At 41.8% G+C, this 19601-nt stretch overlaps 2 protein-coding genes and 1 long non-coding RNA gene across 3 annotated transcripts in view; 2 read left to right on the forward strand and 1 right to left on the reverse strand.

The window, feature by feature from the left end:
- The window catches only part of LOC111172232 (ATPase PAAT-like), a 58366-nt gene extending 51037 nt beyond the window's left edge, over nt 1–7329 (forward strand). The window contains exon 6 of the mRNA XM_089898301.1: nt 1–7329. This exon is cut by the window's left edge and continues 36951 nt beyond it. The gene's annotated coding sequence lies outside the window, so the exon portion shown is untranslated.
- LOC111172229 (ATPase PAAT) overlaps nt 1–8738 on the reverse strand; it is a 24002-nt gene extending 15264 nt beyond the window's left edge. Inside the window, exons 1-4 of the mRNA XM_022568531.3 lie at nt 7902–8738; nt 6921–7124; nt 6013–6085; nt 3488–3694 (exon numbers count right to left, since the gene is read on the reverse strand). Coding sequence (XP_022424239.2) covers nt 3488–3694; nt 6013–6085; nt 6921–7124; nt 7902–8065 — 648 coding nt within the window. The 5' untranslated portion in view covers nt 8066–8738. The remainder of the gene's footprint in view (nt 1–3487; nt 3695–6012; nt 6086–6920; nt 7125–7901) is intronic.
- On the forward strand, nt 7889–13476 carry LOC115801490 (uncharacterized). The gene is made up of 3 exons (XR_004021777.2): nt 7889–8470; nt 9266–9336; nt 12573–13476. It is a non-coding gene; the product is annotated as an uncharacterized LOC115801490 (long non-coding RNA).
- The last annotated feature ends 6125 nt before the right edge of the window (nt 13477–19601 follow it).

Here is a 19601-nt window from a genome sequence, read left to right on the forward strand (position 1 = left end):
TTCCTTGTTTGTGGACAAAAGCAATCCTAGAGAACCAGGTATATCCTGTGAGAATCATTCATAATATAGCCTCCCCACGAGAAAGAAGACTTTTATTAGCATGTTTAAAAGACGATTTAACAGGATCACCTTCTTTCTTCCCCAGGGGGTTTCCCAAATGTCCCCATAGATAATGATTTAGCACGTGTGTTGGGGGGTTACAACACACGTGCTGTTGGTTGGAGGACTTGTGTTTCTATATGATAGAAAATGCGACAAGGACACACACCAAGCTTGGGAATAGGATGAGAGTCGGGAGAGCCCTCTTACAACAGACCTTACGTACTTGTGAGTGGACGGAAATTCATAGCAAAGAAAATGTATTAGTTTGGGAATGAAACAAAAAACCCTAAAAACATGGGCAAAATCCCCCACAAACTACTATTCACGTCATTTCTTTTCCAAAGTCAAGGTTTTAAAACATAAAAATCAGTCCATGAACTGATTTTACTTAATTCATTAACCCTCTCTAATGTTTCCAAAATTTTCCACACACAAAAAATTTCTTTGTTTTTAAATGTTTAATCTCTATGTCCACTGGATCCTTCCCCTCAAACATCTGTTCTTAAAATATGCTATGCATAAGACTCATCTGGCATTGCCTGTATAAGATAGGTGAGTCCTGGATCACAACCTCAGTGTTTCAGGTCACTGGTGAGGGCCAGGATTCTGCACTTTATAAACATTCCAAGGGATTCTGATACCAGCAGGTTCCTTATCCCTATCATTCTTGAAACAACCCACTTTACCCTGGCTACCTCCACATTCTAACTACCCATTTACTATCTAATCCCTCAAAATCTGGTTTCCATCTCATCACTATTCAAACTGACCCCCTGAAGATCTCCAAGGAGTATTTAGTTGATAATCCAAAGGGCATATATATTATATAAAATTTACTCGGAGCCATAAACTAGACAGACAGGTCCTCTTTGCACAAAGCTTATATCTTAATGAGATACACAGAACAACACATAAACAAAAACAGGCAAGAAAGCGCTGATGAAAATATATGATACACATTTGGAGGAAAAGGCTAATATTTTAATCAGGGTGGTTAGGGAAGGTGTCATTCACGATGGAACGTTTAAGATGAGGATGAAATAGCAAGAAAAAGGCAGACTTGCTAAGACCAGGAAGAGAGGATTCTGGTCAAAGAGAACAGTTAAGAGGGCAAAGGTCCTGGGGTGGGAGCACGTCTGGATGTTTGTGGAATACCCACATCAGAATGTCTAGAGCAAGGCATCTAAGGAGATGCAGGAGATGAGGCTGAGGAGGTAACGAGGGCCCAGATCTCAGATGAGAGCGTAAGGAACCTGGATTAGTTCTGAGTGTCAAGGGAAGCAGTCAGGGGGCTTGACACAGGGGACGTGGAGTCCGATGAGGTCATGCTGGCTGCACTGTGGAGAGGGAGCGTGGTGCAGGAGGACCAGCTAGGAGCCTCCTGAGGTATGGAGGTGAGATGCTAGTGCCAGAGCAAGGAGAGTACGGACGCTGTTCATTTCACAGCTCTCCTTTCCATGCTTTCCAAGATCATCAGCAACCCTCCTGCTCTCCTGTGTCTGCCTGTCGATCCAACGATCCTCGTCCTAAATTAATATTGGCAAATCTCACAAAAGTTATGTAAGTTTTTAAACTCATATTATTGGTTTCAAACTTTCATCCTTTGATCTTACCAGTATTATCGTTTAGATTGTAAACACGAAGAAATTTATCCTCAAAAAGAGGAAGCGATGCCAAATAACACAGAACTAAGAGCTTTGAATTCAGGTCTCCTGATATCAGATCTCTTGCGACTCTTAAGCACTGCTGTGTTCTGCTCTTCTGGTTCCCTTTTCCTCTCCCCATATTCTTAGCAAACGCACCTACTCTCCCAGGGTCTTCCTTCCTGGCTCCGGTCTCTCCCCTCACCCACTTCCCCATCATCTACTAGGCATGCTCCTCCCAAACCTCCCTCCACTCCACCAGCCCCACCTGTGTTTCCATAGCCTCACTTCATCATCCCAGGCCATGTGTTATTCACACCTAAAACTCAACACTCCCAAATTAAACTCCTTTCCCCCAAGTTGCTTCCCCCCTTGGGTTCCATGTATATTATGGTAACACCATTTTCAAAACTTTAGTTTCACGTTTGATTCTGTTTTTCTCCCACAGAACCCATATTAAGTTAGTTGTCAAGTCCCAATGGCCCCACTGTTGTAGCATCTCACAATCAATCCAGCATCAGGTTACTCCTTCCAAGTTTAGACTCTCATTAACTGTCCTCTGGATGATGGAAATAACACAGAGCTGCTTTCCTTCTTGTAGCCTCACTTTCTGCTGACGCATCTTTCCTACTGACTCATCTTACACATAATAGCGGATTAAATTTATTAAAACAGAGCTAAAAAACACCCACAAACTCTATAACATCATTCAAAATCCTCTAAGATCCAGCCCCAGTCTACCTGAAACTTCCCCTCTCACTTATTCACTCCAGAGAAATGAACTTCTATTCATTTCCTAGCTACATCCTATTCCTCTAGCACTGAAGATTTAATCCATACTGTTCTCTACCTCTTAAGTTGCATCCCTCCAAGTTTACTTGCCTAATCCCACCCTACCTCTTTAAAGGCCTAGACAAAACGCTACTTCCTTTAATAAGCCTCTCTTAGCATTCCTCATCATTCCCCACTTAGATACCCTGACTCTCCTAACAAGACTACAAATAAAGATCCTTAAAGACAGGCTGATCTTTGAATCTTCGAAAGTGAACCAAAACAGTGTCTTATAGTTCAAGAAGGAGCTTAATAAATGCTTGCTTAATGAATGAGCAAGAGAATTCATAGAAAACTGTGAAGTCTGTACCAAAAACATTTTTTTTGCAAGATGCTATTTTTACCTAAGTCAGTAAAGGTAACAGTCAAATCAATAATAAAAGTTGAGGGACTTCCCTAGTGGTACAGTGGTTAAGAATCCGCCTGCCGATGCCAGGGACACAGGTTCAAGCCCTGGTCTGGGAAGATCCCACATGCCACGGAGCAACTAAGCCCGTGTGCCAGAACTACTGAGCCTACACGCTACAGCCCACAAACCACAACTATTGAGCCCGCATGCCACAACTACTGAAGCCCCCACGCCTAGAGCCCGCACTCTACAACAAGAGAGGCCACCACAATGAGAGGCTGAGCACCACAATAAAGAGTGGCCCGTGCTTGCTGCAACTAGAGAAAGCCCACGCACACCAACGAAGACCCAACGCAGCCAAAATTAATTAATTAAATAACTTATTTTAAAAAACACAAAATTTAAAAACTAAAAAAAAAAAAAAAGAATTCTGAACCAAAATAAATTGTTAAAGAAATACTAAAAGTTGAAAGGAAAAAATTTATGTCACCACAAGTCTTTGTAAGAATCCATTATTTAAAGAATTTTAATGGTATTTGGAAAGAAATCCATTTCTACTCACCTGCTGTTGGAATCTAACCATATTCATGAGTTGCTGAGCTCCAGGTGACAACTTTGACCCCAAGGACTCCATGATGGTTTGGACCCTCTCCAGGTCTATCCTTGATCCTAGAGCAGGACAGCCTGCTGAAGAATTTGCCGAAACTGGCCTCACGTGTACCACAACTTTACTGATGAATGCACACTGCTTTTCACCAAAGGAGAGCAACTAATATAAAACAAAAGTTCAGGAAAATTAATAATGATAATAAAAACAATCATCATTTAAGGTCACTTCTTGTTAATACTGCGGTAAGACTGAAGCATTCAAGAATCTGAAAATTAACTTCAAGTACATTTTTAAGTTTTCTCTAGTCATAGTCAGAAAAAGGCTAAAAAGTACTACATGAATTTAAAAAGTCTTACTGCAACTAAAAAATTAAGTGTAAATAATGTTTTACTTAATAATTTAAGGAATTAAGGATAAACTATACCAATCTGAAACCTTAACATACTGAAACTTGCTATAATATTATTTAATACAAAATAAGACTCTCTAGAAACCCATGCAAAGTATTTGCTGAAATACTAAACATAAGTCAGTATTTTAGAACTTAAAATGAATTCTAAAGGAATTCTAAGAGAATGTCCAGATGACTTAAGAGAGTGCAATGGTTTACATATAGAAAAGATGAGTTCACGATGATTTTCTAACTTGTGAAAAGAGTAAATAAAGGTCAAGCTTTGACCCTAGCTCATCTGGCTTCTATCCCAGTAGCTATTCCAATGCTTTATGCTTCTTCACGTTGTCCATGCTTCTAAACCAAAAGACATTTCATGTTTGGTGTAGGACAACAAAGTAGCAAAGTGGAACAAACACAGCATTTAGAATCAGAGAGACCTGTGTTCAGTGATGGCTCTGCCTGGGTGACCACGGGCAAATGCCAAACTTGAGTCAGGAGTAAAATGAGTTCACATGGTTGTTATGAGGATTATGTGTTAACATTTCCAGTATATATCACTGAGTAAGTGCTCAAACACATGCATCAGTAACTATTACTTTTAACTTACATATACTATTGGCCCAGAAGAAGCCTTCATACAAACCGAAGGATTTCCCTAAATAAAACACTCTTTCAGTCCCTGGTACTTCCACAGCACAGTTTCAAATACCATTCGCCTTCACAGACATAACAAACCCATATATCACACAAAGACACAGGCGAATACAGACCCATGATCTAAAAACTCAGTGTGGCACCAAAGATGTGACTGTCATCAACAAGTAAGTAAATACCTCATGAAATGTAAACACCCACATTCCAACCTCCATATTATCCCTGTTCTGCTTTTTAACCCCCAAGCCCTTCTCACTAGCGAATGTAGTACCTATTTTACACACTGAGTCAACCTATTATCTGTCTTGCCCACTATATGAGGGCTCCATTCCAATTTATTTCATAACTGCCAATTCCTAAATGCCAAGTACAGTATCTGGCATCAACAGGCACTCCAGTATTTGTTGGATGAATGCATTGCCTTATTTAAATGACTTCAGAAGCTATTAGTATATACACCTAAAACAACATCTTGGGATAATCAGTTGTGTGCTCTTCTGTAAGTAATGATCAGCATAGAATTTTAGAGATAAAAATAATCCAAGATTTATTTTCCTTAGTCCCCTAATATTACCCATGAAGTAGGTCCAAACAGGTGAAGAAACCTGCCCAAGGTTATTCTGCTAGTCAGCAAAAGAGCTCACTTAATAGTCAGGGCTTGGACTTCCCTGGTGGCGCAGTGGTTGAGAGTCTGCCTGCCAATGCTGGGGACACGGGTTCGTGCCCCAGTCCGGGAAGATCCCACATGCCGTGGAACGGCTGGGCCCGTTAGCCATGGCTGCTGAGCCTGCGCATCCGGAGCCTGTGCTCCGCAACGGGAGAGGCCACAGCAGTGAGAGGCCAGTGTACCACACAAAAAAAAAAAAAAAAGTCAGGGCTTATGATTTCCAGCTCCGTACCCTTTCCCTAGATCTGATAGCATCAGGAAAGTTCACCTTAACAATATTTTTCATGCTGAAGACAGCAGTCCAAATCCCTTTAACTTTGTGGTGCCCTTGTCCGAAACTTCTCTAACTATATTCTATCTTTCTCCATATTTTGGGACCAAAACTGCTTGTGCTTTTTTTTTGGCACCTAAGTTTTATATAAAGACAAAAAATCTTTTAAACTTATGTATTATTGTAAATAAACTATACCTCGATTTAAAAAAATTTTTTCATCACAGTTTTTCAAGGCTTAAAAGTACAATACCACTGTATTATCAATCGTACATGTAATGACATTGCTGTAAATAATAAATGTTCAAATTTTGAAAGAGGTAGACAATTATTTAGAAAATAATTTCTTTTTACATGTTTACTAAGTATTTCTGAACTAAAACCAGGGACCAAGTTGGACTAACTACATTACCAAACCTACAGATAATAAGTATATATAATAGAAAAACAACTGTAGTTTTCAAATTAGTTAAAATTTAGGAATGACTTACCTTTATTTTACAAGCATGTGTGGAAGACTCCAATTTTAGATATTTTTTGTACAAAATAATCTTTTCATGTTCACTAAAAATAAAAAAGATTTAATTTATAAAAAAATTTACATATTATCACTTTTAACAGTTACATTTAAAATTAAAAGTTTCCAGGACAATATTTAAATCCTTGGATTCAGTTTTCCTGGTGAGGCATAAATAGCTGGGACTTCCTACTGAAGTGCACTGACTACAAAGAAAACATCTGCCACTTACTAGCTGTATAAGAAAATGAAATTAGATATCAAATGTATACTTACGTAGCACAGAGCACACTGTAAAGCTCAATAACATACCCATTATGTCCAACATGCACGGTATATAAAACACTTCGTATTTTGATTCATATTAAGGAGAGATTAGGTCAGAATCTTTGTAAGAAATCAGAAAAAAAATTCAAGAAGCATAAAAATGGGTTAAATAAGTATACTGGTATGGCACAGTGTTGGGCTCACGCACTATGTGTAAAGAGTTTCCTACAGGAAAATGTTCAAAGTTCCAGACTGATAGACAACTTAATTTTTGGAAAACAGATCGCTGTGAGTTAAAGAAAACAGACAAGAAACACTTACCAGAACTTCGTCTGATCATAGTCTTCCACTAACTAGCTATGATCTTTTATCAACTACTCTCTCTTCCACTAGCTTCAGTTTTCACGTTTATAAAAACAACTAGGCTGATCTAGACTGTCTTTAAGATCCCTAAAGGTCTAAACTTTTATGTCTGCTGGTATGTTTTTATCTTCTCTCCCCTAGTATCTGGCACCAAGGTCAGATACAATGTCAGAGAATCAATAAATATCACAAAAGCGCAAGAAAATAAAACACTACTTCAGAAGAACACTTCCACACGCATACATCACAAACCTGTTATCCAGAACATTACAAACATTCTTGCCCCTACTGGTTCCACAGTACTCCTCTCCTGAGTATACTTCCATATTTCTTGCTGAACTTAAAATGCCAATAGAAACGATTTCTTCACCTCCAGGAGGGTCACATCTCAGGTAAAGGAAGCAGGGGTTTTCATCTTGGCTGTTCACGTTCCTTTTCAAAATCACCAGATCCTGGCTGAAAAGAAAATGAAGAATATTATACAGTTCTCTGAACACTGTCATTAACCCACTTAATGGGCCACAGGGGTTGACATGTTATCCTACTCATTTACATTTGCATTTGGAGACCAAGCGTCTTGCAAAGCACTGACGAAATGCTCAATACAGAATTCCCAAGGAAATGATGCTTTAGAGGTGAGGGCTCTCCACTCTCTTTTCCCTTGACTTCTGTAATACATTCTAAGCGACTTCCTATAATTGCCTGTCCAGTTAATGAAATATATGTACTGGGCAGCTAGTGTAAATTAAAAAACAGTTCAGAAGTGGGGGTGGGGCGGGGTGCAGAATGGAATAAAGGACCAAAGTGTGCCATTTTCAAAACTAAGCTGAGGAAGATTTTCGACATCTGGATTTTTTTTTAATGCCTCTTTTGGTCGACAGGAGGTTTTTGTTTCGGGACAGAAAGGCGGTTCTTATCCCGACAGGGGGCCTCAGGAGCCGACGTGACGGACACAAGGGGGAAGGGGGTATAAAGCCGAGTCTTCAGGTCACCTGCCCCCCGTCCCCTGCGCCCGACGCTCACGCCGGAGTCGCCTCCTCTTTCCCGCGGGCCCGCCCCCACCCTCCCGCCACCCGGGACCTGACCCCTCGCCGTCGCCGCCCGCACAGACCCGTCACCGGCTCGGCTCCGGGCCCAGACCCTCTCCCCTCACGGCCCTCGCCTCCCCTCCAGGCTCCCCCAGGAGCGTGGCTGGCACCGAGCACAACCCCAGTCCCCGCCGGCCCGGCGCACCCGGTGGCAGGCGGCGCCAGCAGCTCCTCCCAGTCGGCGTCCCGGGTGCCGAGATCAGACCGGGTGAGATGGAGACTCTGGGCCAGGGCTCCGCACGCGGCATCCCAGGAAGAGGCCAGCGGCGGGCGGCGGGTCAGTGGCGGGTGTGCGGTCTCGGTCTCCATCTGGCCACCTACACGCCAGGCCAGCTCCGGAACCTCTCTTACAGCTCTTTAATTTCCGCCAGACTGAGGGACTGTAAAGGAACAGAGCGACTTCCGCCTCGTCCGGCTGCAAACCCCAGAGCCGCAGCTTCTTGCCGGGGTGGGGAGAGACCAGCTACCGTAAACGCGCATGCGCGCGACGGCCGGTTTGGGCAGATGATGCAAAATCTGCGGTGGAGTGCGGGAGAGCTGGAGTCCGGCGCATGCGCACTGACAGCCTGGTCCAGCTGCTGGGCTGTGCGCAGGCGCGATGCGGTGCGCGTGGGAACCCAGTGGTGGTTTGACGTTGGCCCCGGAGATGTCGTGTGGATGCCGGTGTCTGGACTGACCCGCATGGTCGGTCCGGTGAGGAGAGTACGTCGTGAGGTAGGTGTGGTGTCGTGGCTCTCGAGACCTGAAGGACCTCGTCCCGACCCTTGCTGTCTGTGTCGCGGACGCCGAGCCTTTCCGCGGACTGCGGTGGGGTGCGGGGGGCTGGGGACGCGCCGGCCGGGCGGTGGAGTTGGCTTTTCAGAAAGTCCTCAGCCCGCTCCGCACACGCGCTCTCTCCTCCGAGGGTGTCAGGTGGGTGCCGGTCGTTCGGCTTTAGCTGAGGAGGAGGTTGGGACGGTGTCGCCCTTGGTGTGGGGCCGGGGCGGGTGGCGTCTGAGGAGGGTCTGTGGCCCTGGCGCTTCGCCCTGTCAGGTGGCCCGGGCCGCCCTCATGTCCCCCGGGCCGGGTGGAAGTTGGAGAAAGGCCTGGGCCCGAAGCGGGGTGGGGTCTGCTCTCCCGGCCCCGGGAAGAGCGAGCAGGACGGCGGCCTCGGGTCTGCGGTGGAGCAGAATGCGAGCTGGAGCTGAAAGACCCTGAAGCTTTGGGTCCGGGGAAGTGGGAGCGGGTGGCTCTTTCCAGATTCCCCCGGGACAGGAAGGTAGATGGTTCCTCCCCACCGCCACAATCTGTCCCCTTCCTGAAGAGGCCTGTGCAGATGAGTTTTCCACCTTTTGAAAGAAAAAAGGGAGTTAGAATATAGAAAAGTGGAATGTCAGAGTTCCAAAGGCCTTGAGTGTAAAGGGCCTAATTTGCAAAGGTGTTTTAATACTGCCGACGCATTCTCGGTTGTCTACGTCAGTATTTTTGTCTTATAGTTCCTGCTTCCTATATATTAACTTTAATTCACAGGAGCAGCTTTGGACAGCCCAAAGAAAATAGGCTCTTTTTCAGAAACACCCATCTCCACTTTAAGGAGCCAGGTCAGTAGTATCACCTGGACTTTGACTTTCTTGAATAAGGCTGAAGGACCAAGAGTCAGGAAACTAGACTCCTATTGTCTCCCCTTTTTTTTTCGCACAGCCAGTAAATCACCAAATCTTGGTTTTCTTAGAGGAAACCTGTTCTATCTTTCTTCATCTCTGCTTCTTCTGTTTTCAAGCACTAGCTTTCATTTGAACAGTTCCGGGAGCTTCTTTACTGTCATCAGCCTTCGTTCTCAACCACTTCCACTCCATCCTCTGCACTGCCCTCTTCTCCTTCCGGTGCTTGCTGCTCCCACCTGCCTCCCTGCCCTCCCATCTCCCCCACCTTTGCGCAGCCTTTTCCCTCTGGAACGCCTGTTCTTTTGGAACAGGGAAAATCCTGTGCATCGTTCAAAATGAAGCAGATCCCCACTCTGCTATAGAATTAAACTCATTCCTCTGTACTACTCTTATACTTTTAATTTATGTCAAAGAAAAACCCAAACTGGACAGTAAAAGCAGATTTTATTCAGAACTATATAATAGGGGAAAAGACCTCAGTGTAGGACCAGGATCCATTCTGAATACAGCATGGACAAGTGAGAATTTAAAGCCAAGGAGCAGGGTAGGGGGGTCAGTGGATAGAAAATTACTAATGAGAAACCTCAAGGGTCAAGATGATTGTGCCTGAACCTAACAGAATTGTTGCTGGTGAGAGGCCGGGGTTATTAGACATCACCCAGGGGATGAGGGAAGATGAGGAACCCGATGAGCTATCAAGGGTGGTCAGATATGGAGGACGGGGCATTTGGAATTAAAATAAGTTGACTAAATTGACTTAGCAGTGTTCTTGCTAAAACTAGATTTTACAAGGAAATGCCCAGATGAGCCTAGGAGCCTGAATAAAGTTTGGCCAGGCAAGAATCTCTGTCAGGTACTATGATTCTCTTACGGTTTCCGACTTTATCAGTTTACATATTTGTGTTCTCTACTATGTAGGCTTGCTGAGGTTAGTAATTATTTTATGCCTGGTAAAGGGGTTGAGTACAGGTTTGTTGTATGGAATTGATAGATTGGTGAGAGTTGGCTGGCAGCTTTATCACAAAATAAGAGATGCAGAAAAAGGCAAAAATAGTAAATTCAAGCTTATGCTTTTTTCTTCACAGCCAGGGTGGTGGTTGTTCAGAACTGACCTCACTCTTAATACGATAAATTGCTCTCATCATGAATTGCAACTGATTTTTTGGCCCTATTTTTCCCCTTGAAATAAATCATAAAATAGATGTTGGAAACTTACCACCAATATCACTAGCATGTACTATGCAATTCTTTCACTCACTTATTTTAAAGTTTATTACAGCTTAATGTGTAAGAACTCAATATGCTCTTTAGAGGCATATTTCCAATCTGTTTTCAGAATATGAACTAATGCATATTTGAAAGGTACATTTTAGAAAGAAGTGACTTGTGGTATTAATTTTCTTGGGCCCATTCATTTAGTAATATGACAGTTGAGGTGTTGACCATCTTAATTTTAAGTAGAATGAGTTCTTACTGTATTTGCCCTGCCTTTTACCCAGGAGTATACTTCCCAGCAAGGTGCTTATAGGAACTTAACTTTCCTCCCAGCTGGTACCACTTGAGTTGTACCTCTTCTCCGCCCTTCCTGTTCTTTCTGGTCCCTGCAGGCCCTATGGTTGCCTGGAGTTCCTTCTTCTCACCCTGCCTCAATGCTGGACCTGCAATTAAGTTAGAAGCGGGAAAGAAAGAGTAACCTTCCTACCCCTTTTTCCCCAACTTCATTTATAGCTGCTCGCCACCGCCACATCATTTATAACCTCTGTTCTGGTTAGTCCAACATTGCTGGACTGTATACAGTTTTCAATACAGCCTGGCTTCAGCCTTTCTGAAGACATGTAGAAATTATGGGGAAGCTCTTGATGTGTAGCTAAATCTGCCTACATCCATGATTATCACCTGTGTGGCACCTTCTTATCCTAAAGCTGTTTTTGTAGTAAAGGGTTAACTTGTTAAGCGTGGGATGTTCAAAACTTGCCCACATTCCAAAGAAAGACCTGGTTCCTGACCAACTCCTGTCTTATCCTCTAAGCTGCTGGAATATCTCCTTAATAAAATTGTCTTTTTAACTATGGGCCTCAGCCCCACCAGCTAGGTTGTGCTAACAGCGTGATGTGTGGTGAGGGCTATACTCTTTTTTTTTTAAATATAAATTTATTTACTTATTTTTGGCTGCTTTGGGTCTTTGTTGCTGGGCACGGGCTTTCTCTAGTTGCGGCAAGTGGGGGCTACTCTTCGTTGTGGCATGTGGGCTTCTCATTGCGGTGGCTTCTCTTGTTGCGAAGCACAGGCTCTAGGGCACATGGGCTTCAGTAGTTGTGGCACGTGGGCTCAGTAGTTGTGGCACATGGGCTTAGTTGCTCTGCAGCATGTGGCAACTTCCCGGACCTAGGCTTGAACCTGTGTCCCCTGCCTGGGCAGGTGGATTCTTAGCCACTGCGGCATCAGGGAAGCCCCCAGGGCTATACCCTTTTAGTTTGGCCTCTGAAGCGGGTAAAGACTAAGAAACTAATGTCAGCACATTGATGCTCCATGCCTACCTGATTGACCCCCCAATAAAAACCTTGAACACCAAGACTCAGGTGAGCTTCCTTGGTTGGCAATACTCTGCACATGCTGTCACACATCATTGCTGGATGTTTGCACCTGGTTTCTCTTGGACTCTGCTCCATGTGCCTTTGCTTTGCTAATTTTAGTCTGTATCCTTTCCTGTTTAAGAATCTGTTATGAGGCACAAACAACAACAAGACGTGAAGAATTGTGCATTCTTCCATTAGTAACAGCAGTTAATTATAAGTGGGGAAAGTAGTAGAGTTTTATTTGGAGATCGTGTGTGCAGCTTTAAAAAAGAACCCTGCACTACTGTTACATGCTTTTCTTGCTTCACTGTCTCTGCCCACTGTCACTACCCTAGAGTCTTAGTAAAGAGAAGAATTAAAATTGGGGAAAAGACTTCTTTAAAGATACAAATATAGGTATTGGGGGTAAGGTAGGTAGTAATCACATAACCATGTTTTACTGCTAACTGTACATGCCTTATAACAGATTCTTAAACACTCTGGGTTTCAGAACCTCTTTACATCCTTAAACTGTTGAAAACTGCAAAGAGCTTTTGTTTAAGTGGGTTTTATCTTCTACATTAAAAAATATTAACCTTATTCTGCTTGGATCTACAGCAATGTACACTAATGTGAATGAATCCAGAAAAAAGAGTGGCTTGAAAAGTAACCAGCATGAATAACATGGTATCATCTACGGAAAAATCCGCTCCAGCTTCAGAATACCTGGCTTAAAAAGAACTTTCATAATGGACCCGTTTCATGGGATTGTTTTATCCTGCATTCTTGGGGTCTTAGACTGCTTACCTAGAGTTTTAAGATCTATGTGAACTAACTCTTCTTTTGGTAAGTTAATAATGAAACAAAATAGTATCCAAGCTAAATCAACTATTGGATGTGTTTTATTATTTTTTTATTTTATTTTTTTTTGTGGTACACGGGCCTCTCACTGTTGTTGGCCTCTCCCGTTGCGGAGCACAGGCTCCAGACGCGCAGGCTCAGCGGCCATGACTTACGGGCCCAGCCGCTCCGCGGCATGTGGGATCCTCCCGGACCGGGGCACGAACCCGTGTCCCGTGCACCGGCAGGCGGACCCTCAACCACTGCACCACCAGGGAAGCCCTGGATGTGTTTTATTATTTTTTGTTATGTTTTTATGACACTTGTACATTGTGAAGAAGTAACTGAGCAAAAATTCTACATAGTATGTTCACAACTCATTTTGAATATTGTGTGTTTTTTATAAAAATTACCTGTCTTTATGTATAATTGTAGAATTTTGAGGTATGTTTATTAAAGTCCTTCCAGGGATATGTTGTACTATTAGATTGCAGGTTAAGGGGAAGCTATAGAATCCTTTTTACCAGTTTTACCTTTGAGAGTTGTGCTTTTACATACAACGTAATGTGAACAGCCAATGTAAATTTTTAAAATTTGTAGTTATGTTTATCTCTGTGCTGTGCACATTTTATTTTTCTCACTTTCTCTCCTCAAATAAATTATGAGCTTTTTTTTAACACCAGACGATGTCTTTATTTATGTGTGAATCCCCAGCATTTAAGGCAGTATTTGGTACACAAATATCAAGTGAACAATGAATGGTTAACTTTTGCAGTGTTAAAATACGAGGCTCATTTATTAGGCTTTCGAGGGGGCTGATTGTTTTAAACATCTTTATAATAATTTTAAACATATGACACAATGATGGAAGTAAGGAAACAGTGAAAATCTCTGTTGGAAATCTCTAGGAATTGCTTTCTTCTGAGAAAATTGTTTTGGAAGCTTAAGAAACCAAGGAATTGACATCTGTTTCATCTGTGAGCCAGAGGTTGGTAGCATTCAGATTCTTCTTAGCAGAACTGCTTCTTGTGCCTTTGATCTTTTCTCAGACACTTTGGTGGTTCGTAGTGTTAGTGAGATTGATGATTATTCTGGGTCTAAGTACCCACTTTTAGCATATTAGGTCATTTACTTTGCTTTCATCCTAACAATACCAGGAGCAAAGTGGTCTTTGGGAAATCAGAAAAACGCTAGATACTGTAAAATTAGTTCAAGATTTGGTAACATTTGAGTATCTGGCCCACACTTCAGGCCATCTTTGTTAGGCTTTTTTAAAGAAGCTAAGAAGGAAGATAAGACTGGTGACATGATTCAACTGGAAATGACATTGATGGTGATTATAGAAAAGGAGCAAATAAGCTTATAATTTTTACTTTGGCATAAACTTTAGAGGAGGAGTTGTTGAAATGGGTATGAGCAATACCTCATTGGAGAGTAAAGTAAGGAAGTTCATTTTCACGGACCTATAAGTGGGTGGCAGCCAAGGAGACCAGCATTTACTAAGTGTCTCCTAGGCCACAAAGTAAACACGTATTAGTTAATCTTCTCAGCAACTACAAGTGAGATTTTGGAGAGTTTGTGAACGATGCCATGCTATCAGAGTCATTTTGAGGTTAAGGTAAAGCAGTTCAAGGTCTTTTTAATAGTAAAAATCTGTTTGTGACTAGAAAGGGGTTCCAGAAGGCTTAGCTCTAAGGATCAGTAAAGAAAAGAGAAGATGGACAAGAGTGGTGAAGGATGAGGTCTTATGGCTCTTGCTATGTTTAAATAAACCTGGGCTTTGGCAGTTAGACTGTTAGCAATTTCTGTTAGTGATTAAAGAACTTGAGTGCTGAGTTGGTAGAAAACAGTGTTAAAAGCAACCAGAGGAGAAAATCTGCTTCTGAAGATACTGGGGATGTCAGAAGGTGGAATCTCAGATTTTCTAAGTCCCCTTAAGAGGACTTCATTCATTATACACGTCGGAAACTTAAACCCAGAGTTGTCACACATTGCTTTTTCTGCTCACTTGCTCTCAGATGAATACAGTTCCCCTTAAGGTCAACTAACATGTTTGGAACAGGCAGCTGGATCACAGTGAATTGAAAGCTCTCATGGGAAGAACAGAATGAACACCCCCAACATGGGAAGATTTAGCTAAAGCTAAAATTGGAACTGGGTGCTGGGTACCTCCTACAGCCCATGTGGTAGTCTAGGTGAGGCAAGAGTCCCATGCAATGCCTGTGGCTGTGAGTGGCAGAACTGATAGAAGAGAACCAGCAAAGTAAGGTCAGTCAAGCAGTCTCACCCCAAGTTCAAAGCAGAGTGACTGCTCCAGCATGAAGGGTTACTGACCAGCCTCCATTCTCTTCTGAGGATCAGAAGAGACAGGATGATTACAGCTAACACTGCCCACGTGACACAACCAATCTAATAGTGATTTAAATCAAGTTTAACAATAAATCCTAAACAGAAGTGACCTGTGTGCCTTCACGTTATGTGTTTATATGTGAGGGAAAATGGGTCACAGATGTCTCTTGAGGATGGGTCACTTGACTATATAAATTCTGGAGGAAAGGCAGCAACTCTGAGTTAGATATATGTGAGTTATCACTTGCTTTCTTTGATAAGGAGATACTACATTCTTAAGATCATTCTCAAGAAGAGAATGGTTTTATGGCACACCTTTACACTCTCAGAGGTGTGTAGTATTTCCTCCACTGAAGTACAGCCAAGAGTAGCTCCCTTCCCTAGAGCAAAGTGGTCAGTCCTGGGGCTGAGGGAAGAAGGGAGTGTGTGAAGCAGGACATAGTTCACATACCCAAGTGGTCTGGGCCCCATTATTTGACCCAAAAATTCACCCACCCGGACTCTCAAATATTCTGTCTCTGGTACTAAATGCAATGTTACCATGTTGGCACCCTGCTAATTTAAGAGACCACATATTCAGTAAGTATCTCATCACATGATTGTCCTTTTCTGGGTCTCAGGTGGGAGTGAGGTCTGTGAAGAAAGCTTTACAAATTCAGGGTTGTACTCTAATTATGGCTCTATGCCAACATCACATGCTTATTTTTGAACCTGTCCTTGAAAAGCATGTCTTTTTAGATAGTGGACACCTAAACTTGAAGTCATAATAGTTCGTTTTGATGTTCTGGAATATAAAACAATTTTTATAAAAATTTTAAAAAATCATTTTGTTCCAAAACAGGTTGTTAAAAAAGATAACTGGTCCCAAATAACTGGTGAATTCTACCAAACATTCAAAGAGGAAATTATATCAGTTCTTTTCAATCTCTGAGAAGACAGAAACAGAGGGAATACTTCCTAACTCATTCTATGAGACCGGCATTACCCTAATACCAAAACCAGACATTACAAGATATTACAAGAAAAAAACACCAACGACCAATATCTCTCATAAATACATATGCAAAAATCCTCAACCAAATATTAGCAAATTAAATCCAGCGATGTATAGAAAGGATTAGACACCATAACCAAGTGGGGTTTATTCTAGGCATGCAAAGCTGGCTGAACATTTGAAAATTGATTAATGTAATATATCAACAGGTTAAAGAAGAAGAGTCACAATCATATCAATAGATGCAGAAAAAGCATTTGACAAAATCCAACATTTTCATCATGATAAAAAAAAAAAAAACCTCTCAGCAAACTAGGAATAGAGGGGAACTACAGCTTGCTAAAGAACATCTACAGGGACTTCCCTGGTGGAGCAGTGGTTAAGAATCCACCTGCCAATGCAGGGGACGTGGGTTCGAGCCCTGGTCCAGGAAGATCCCACATTCCACAGAGCAACTAAGCCTGTGGGCCACAACTACTGAGCCCGCGTGCCACAGTTACTGAAGCCTGCGTGCCTAGAGCCTGTGCTCTGCAACAAGAGAAGCCACCACAGTGAGAAGCCCGTGCACCGCAACGAGTAGCCCCCGCTCACTGCAACTAAAGAAAGCCCATGGGCAGCAACGAAGACCCAACACAGCCAAAAATAAATAAATAAAATTTCAAAAAAGAACATCTACAAAAAAACCTACAGCTAACATCATACTTAATGGTGAGAAACAAGATGCTTTCCCACAAAGATCAGGAGCGAAGCAAGAATGTCTCACCACTCCTATTCAACATCATACTGGAAGCTCTAGCTAATGTAATAAGAAAAAGGAAATGAAAAGTATACAGATTGAGAAGAAAGAAAGAAAACTGTCTTTGATGACCTGACTGTCTATGTAGAAAATCCCAAAGAATCAACCAAAAACTTCTGGAACTAATAAGTGATTATGGAAAGGTTGCAGGACACAAGATTAACATACAAAAGTCAACTGCTTTCATAACACTAGCAACGAACAAGTGGAATTTCAAATTTAAGACAATATGATTTACATTACACCCTAAAAATGAAATACTTGGTATAACCTAACAACATTTGTGCAAGGTCTATGTAAGGAAAACTGCAAAACTCTGATGACAGAAACCAAAGAAGGATTAAATGAAAGGAGATATTCCATGTTCATGGATAGAAAGCCTTTATATTGTCAAGAGGTCAGTTCTTCCCAGTTTGATCTATAGATCCAACACAATCTCAGTCAAAAGTCCAGTAAGTTCTTTTGTGGATATCAACAAAATTATTCTAAAGTTTATATGGAGAGGCAAAAGACCCAGAATAGCCAACACAGTATTGAAGGAGAAGAACAAAGTCAGAGGACTGACACTACCCAACTTTACTGCTACAGTAATCAAGACAGTGTGGTATTGGCAAAAAGAATAGACAGATCAGTGGGCAGAATACAGAGCCCAGAAATAGACTCACACAAGTATAGTCAATTGATCTTTGACAAAGAAGCAAAGACAATGCAATGGAGGGAAAAAAGTCTTCAACAAAATGGAGGTAGGACAAACAGATAACCACATGTAAAAAAAAAGAAATGTGATACAGGATTTTTATCTTTCACAAAAATTAATTCAAATGTAATCATAGACCTAAATGCTAAATGCAAAACTATAAAACTTATAGAAGATAACATAGAAAAAAGATCTAGATGACTTTGGGTTTGGTGATGACATTTTAGATACAACTTTAAAGACACGATCCACGAAAGAAGTAATTGGTAAGCTGGAATTCATTAAAATGAAAAACTTCCACTCTGCCAAAGATAGTGTCAAGAGAACAAGAAGACAAGCCACAGACTGGGAGAAAAGATTTGCAAAGACATATAAAGGACTGTTATCCGAAAGATACAAACAGCACTTACAACTCAACAGTAAGAAAGTGAACAACCCAGTTTAAAAATGGGTAAAAGATATGAACAAAAACCTCACCGGAGAAGACAGTCATCCGTCAGTATTTGCTGGAGATTGCTTCCAGGACCCCCACGCATACGTGCTTGTTAGCAGCATAGAGTTAACTTCTTCCACCTGGTGGGGATTTCAGTATCTGCAAAACAGCTCAAAGGACTTGGCTCAGAATATTATCTATAACCCTCGAGGAGGAACTAAAGGTCCTTGACTTTGTTTAATGACTAAACTATTATTATTTTGTCTTGCTTGACTGTTTTCCTTTCTTTCTGCATTTTCTTACTTCTCTGATTAAATTTACTGTTTGGAACCTGGGGAAGGCCTAGGAGGCTAAAGTGTTTCTACAGACAAGAGGCAGGCGGAGGACATGGGGCAGGGGCGGGGTCTGTTCTGGGAAGGCCCCATAGGGTCCTGTTTGGTTACACTACCCACCTATTAGAATATTTTAAACCCTGACAACACCAAGTGCTGACAAAGATATGAAGCAACAAGAACTCTCATTCATTGCAGTGGGAATGCAAAATGATACAGCCACTTTGGAAGACAGTCTGTCACTTTCTTACAAAACTAACATACTCTTACCACAAGATCCAGTAATCACGCTCCTTGGTATTTACCCAGATACCATAAGTTGAAAATTTATGTCCATGCAAAAATCTGCACACAGATGTTTATGGTAGCTTTATTCACAATTGCCAAAACTTGGAAGCAACCAAGGTAACCTTTGTAGGTGAATGGATAAACTGTAATTCATCCGGACAGTGGAATATCATTCAGTGCTTAAAAAGATACAAGCAATCAAGCCGTGAAAGATGTGAAAGAAGCAAATATGAAAAGGCTGTATGATTCCAACTATATAACTTTCTGGAAAAGGCAAAACTATGCAGGCAGCAAAAAGATAACCAGCTGCTGAGGTAGGGAGAGATGAATAAGTAGAGCACAGAGGATTTTTAGGGCAGTGAACCTATTCTGTATGACACTATAATAATGGATACATATCATCATACATTTGCCAAAACTCATAGAATGTATAACACCAAGAGTAAACCCTGTCTAAACTGTGGACTTTGGGCGATAGTATGTGTAGGTTCATCGATTGTAACAACTGTACCACACTGGATGTTGATAGCCAGAGAGACTGGGGGCGGGGGGAGGTATATGTGAACTCTCTGTACTTTCTGCTCAATTTTGCTATGAACCTAAAACTGCTCTTTAAAAAGTCTACCTTAAGTAAACAAACAATAACCATGTTTAAACGAGAAAAAAAAAAGGTTGCCTAGGAAAAGGGGAGGAAATGAGTGTGAGTGTGGGTAAGTGATGAAAAATAATAAATTAAGGAGAGGGATCTTGCACTGGGCCTATGACAATAAAATGTCATGAAATGAAAAGTATGTTTAATTCAATGCTCACCTTCGATCCAAGAGAAAGAAAATGAGATAATGTATGTGTACATGCTCTGCAATCACAAATATATCAGATTTAGCATTGGGTTATTGATTATATTTTGTCCCAGTATAC

This window comes from Delphinapterus leucas, chromosome 16, assembly GCF_059928025.1.
Source record: "Delphinapterus leucas isolate spDelLeu-1000000601 "Yukka" chromosome 16, BTC_Dleu_Yukka2, whole genome shotgun sequence".
In the NCBI taxonomy this organism is placed as follows: Eukaryota; Metazoa; Chordata; class Mammalia; order Artiodactyla; family Monodontidae; genus Delphinapterus; species Delphinapterus leucas.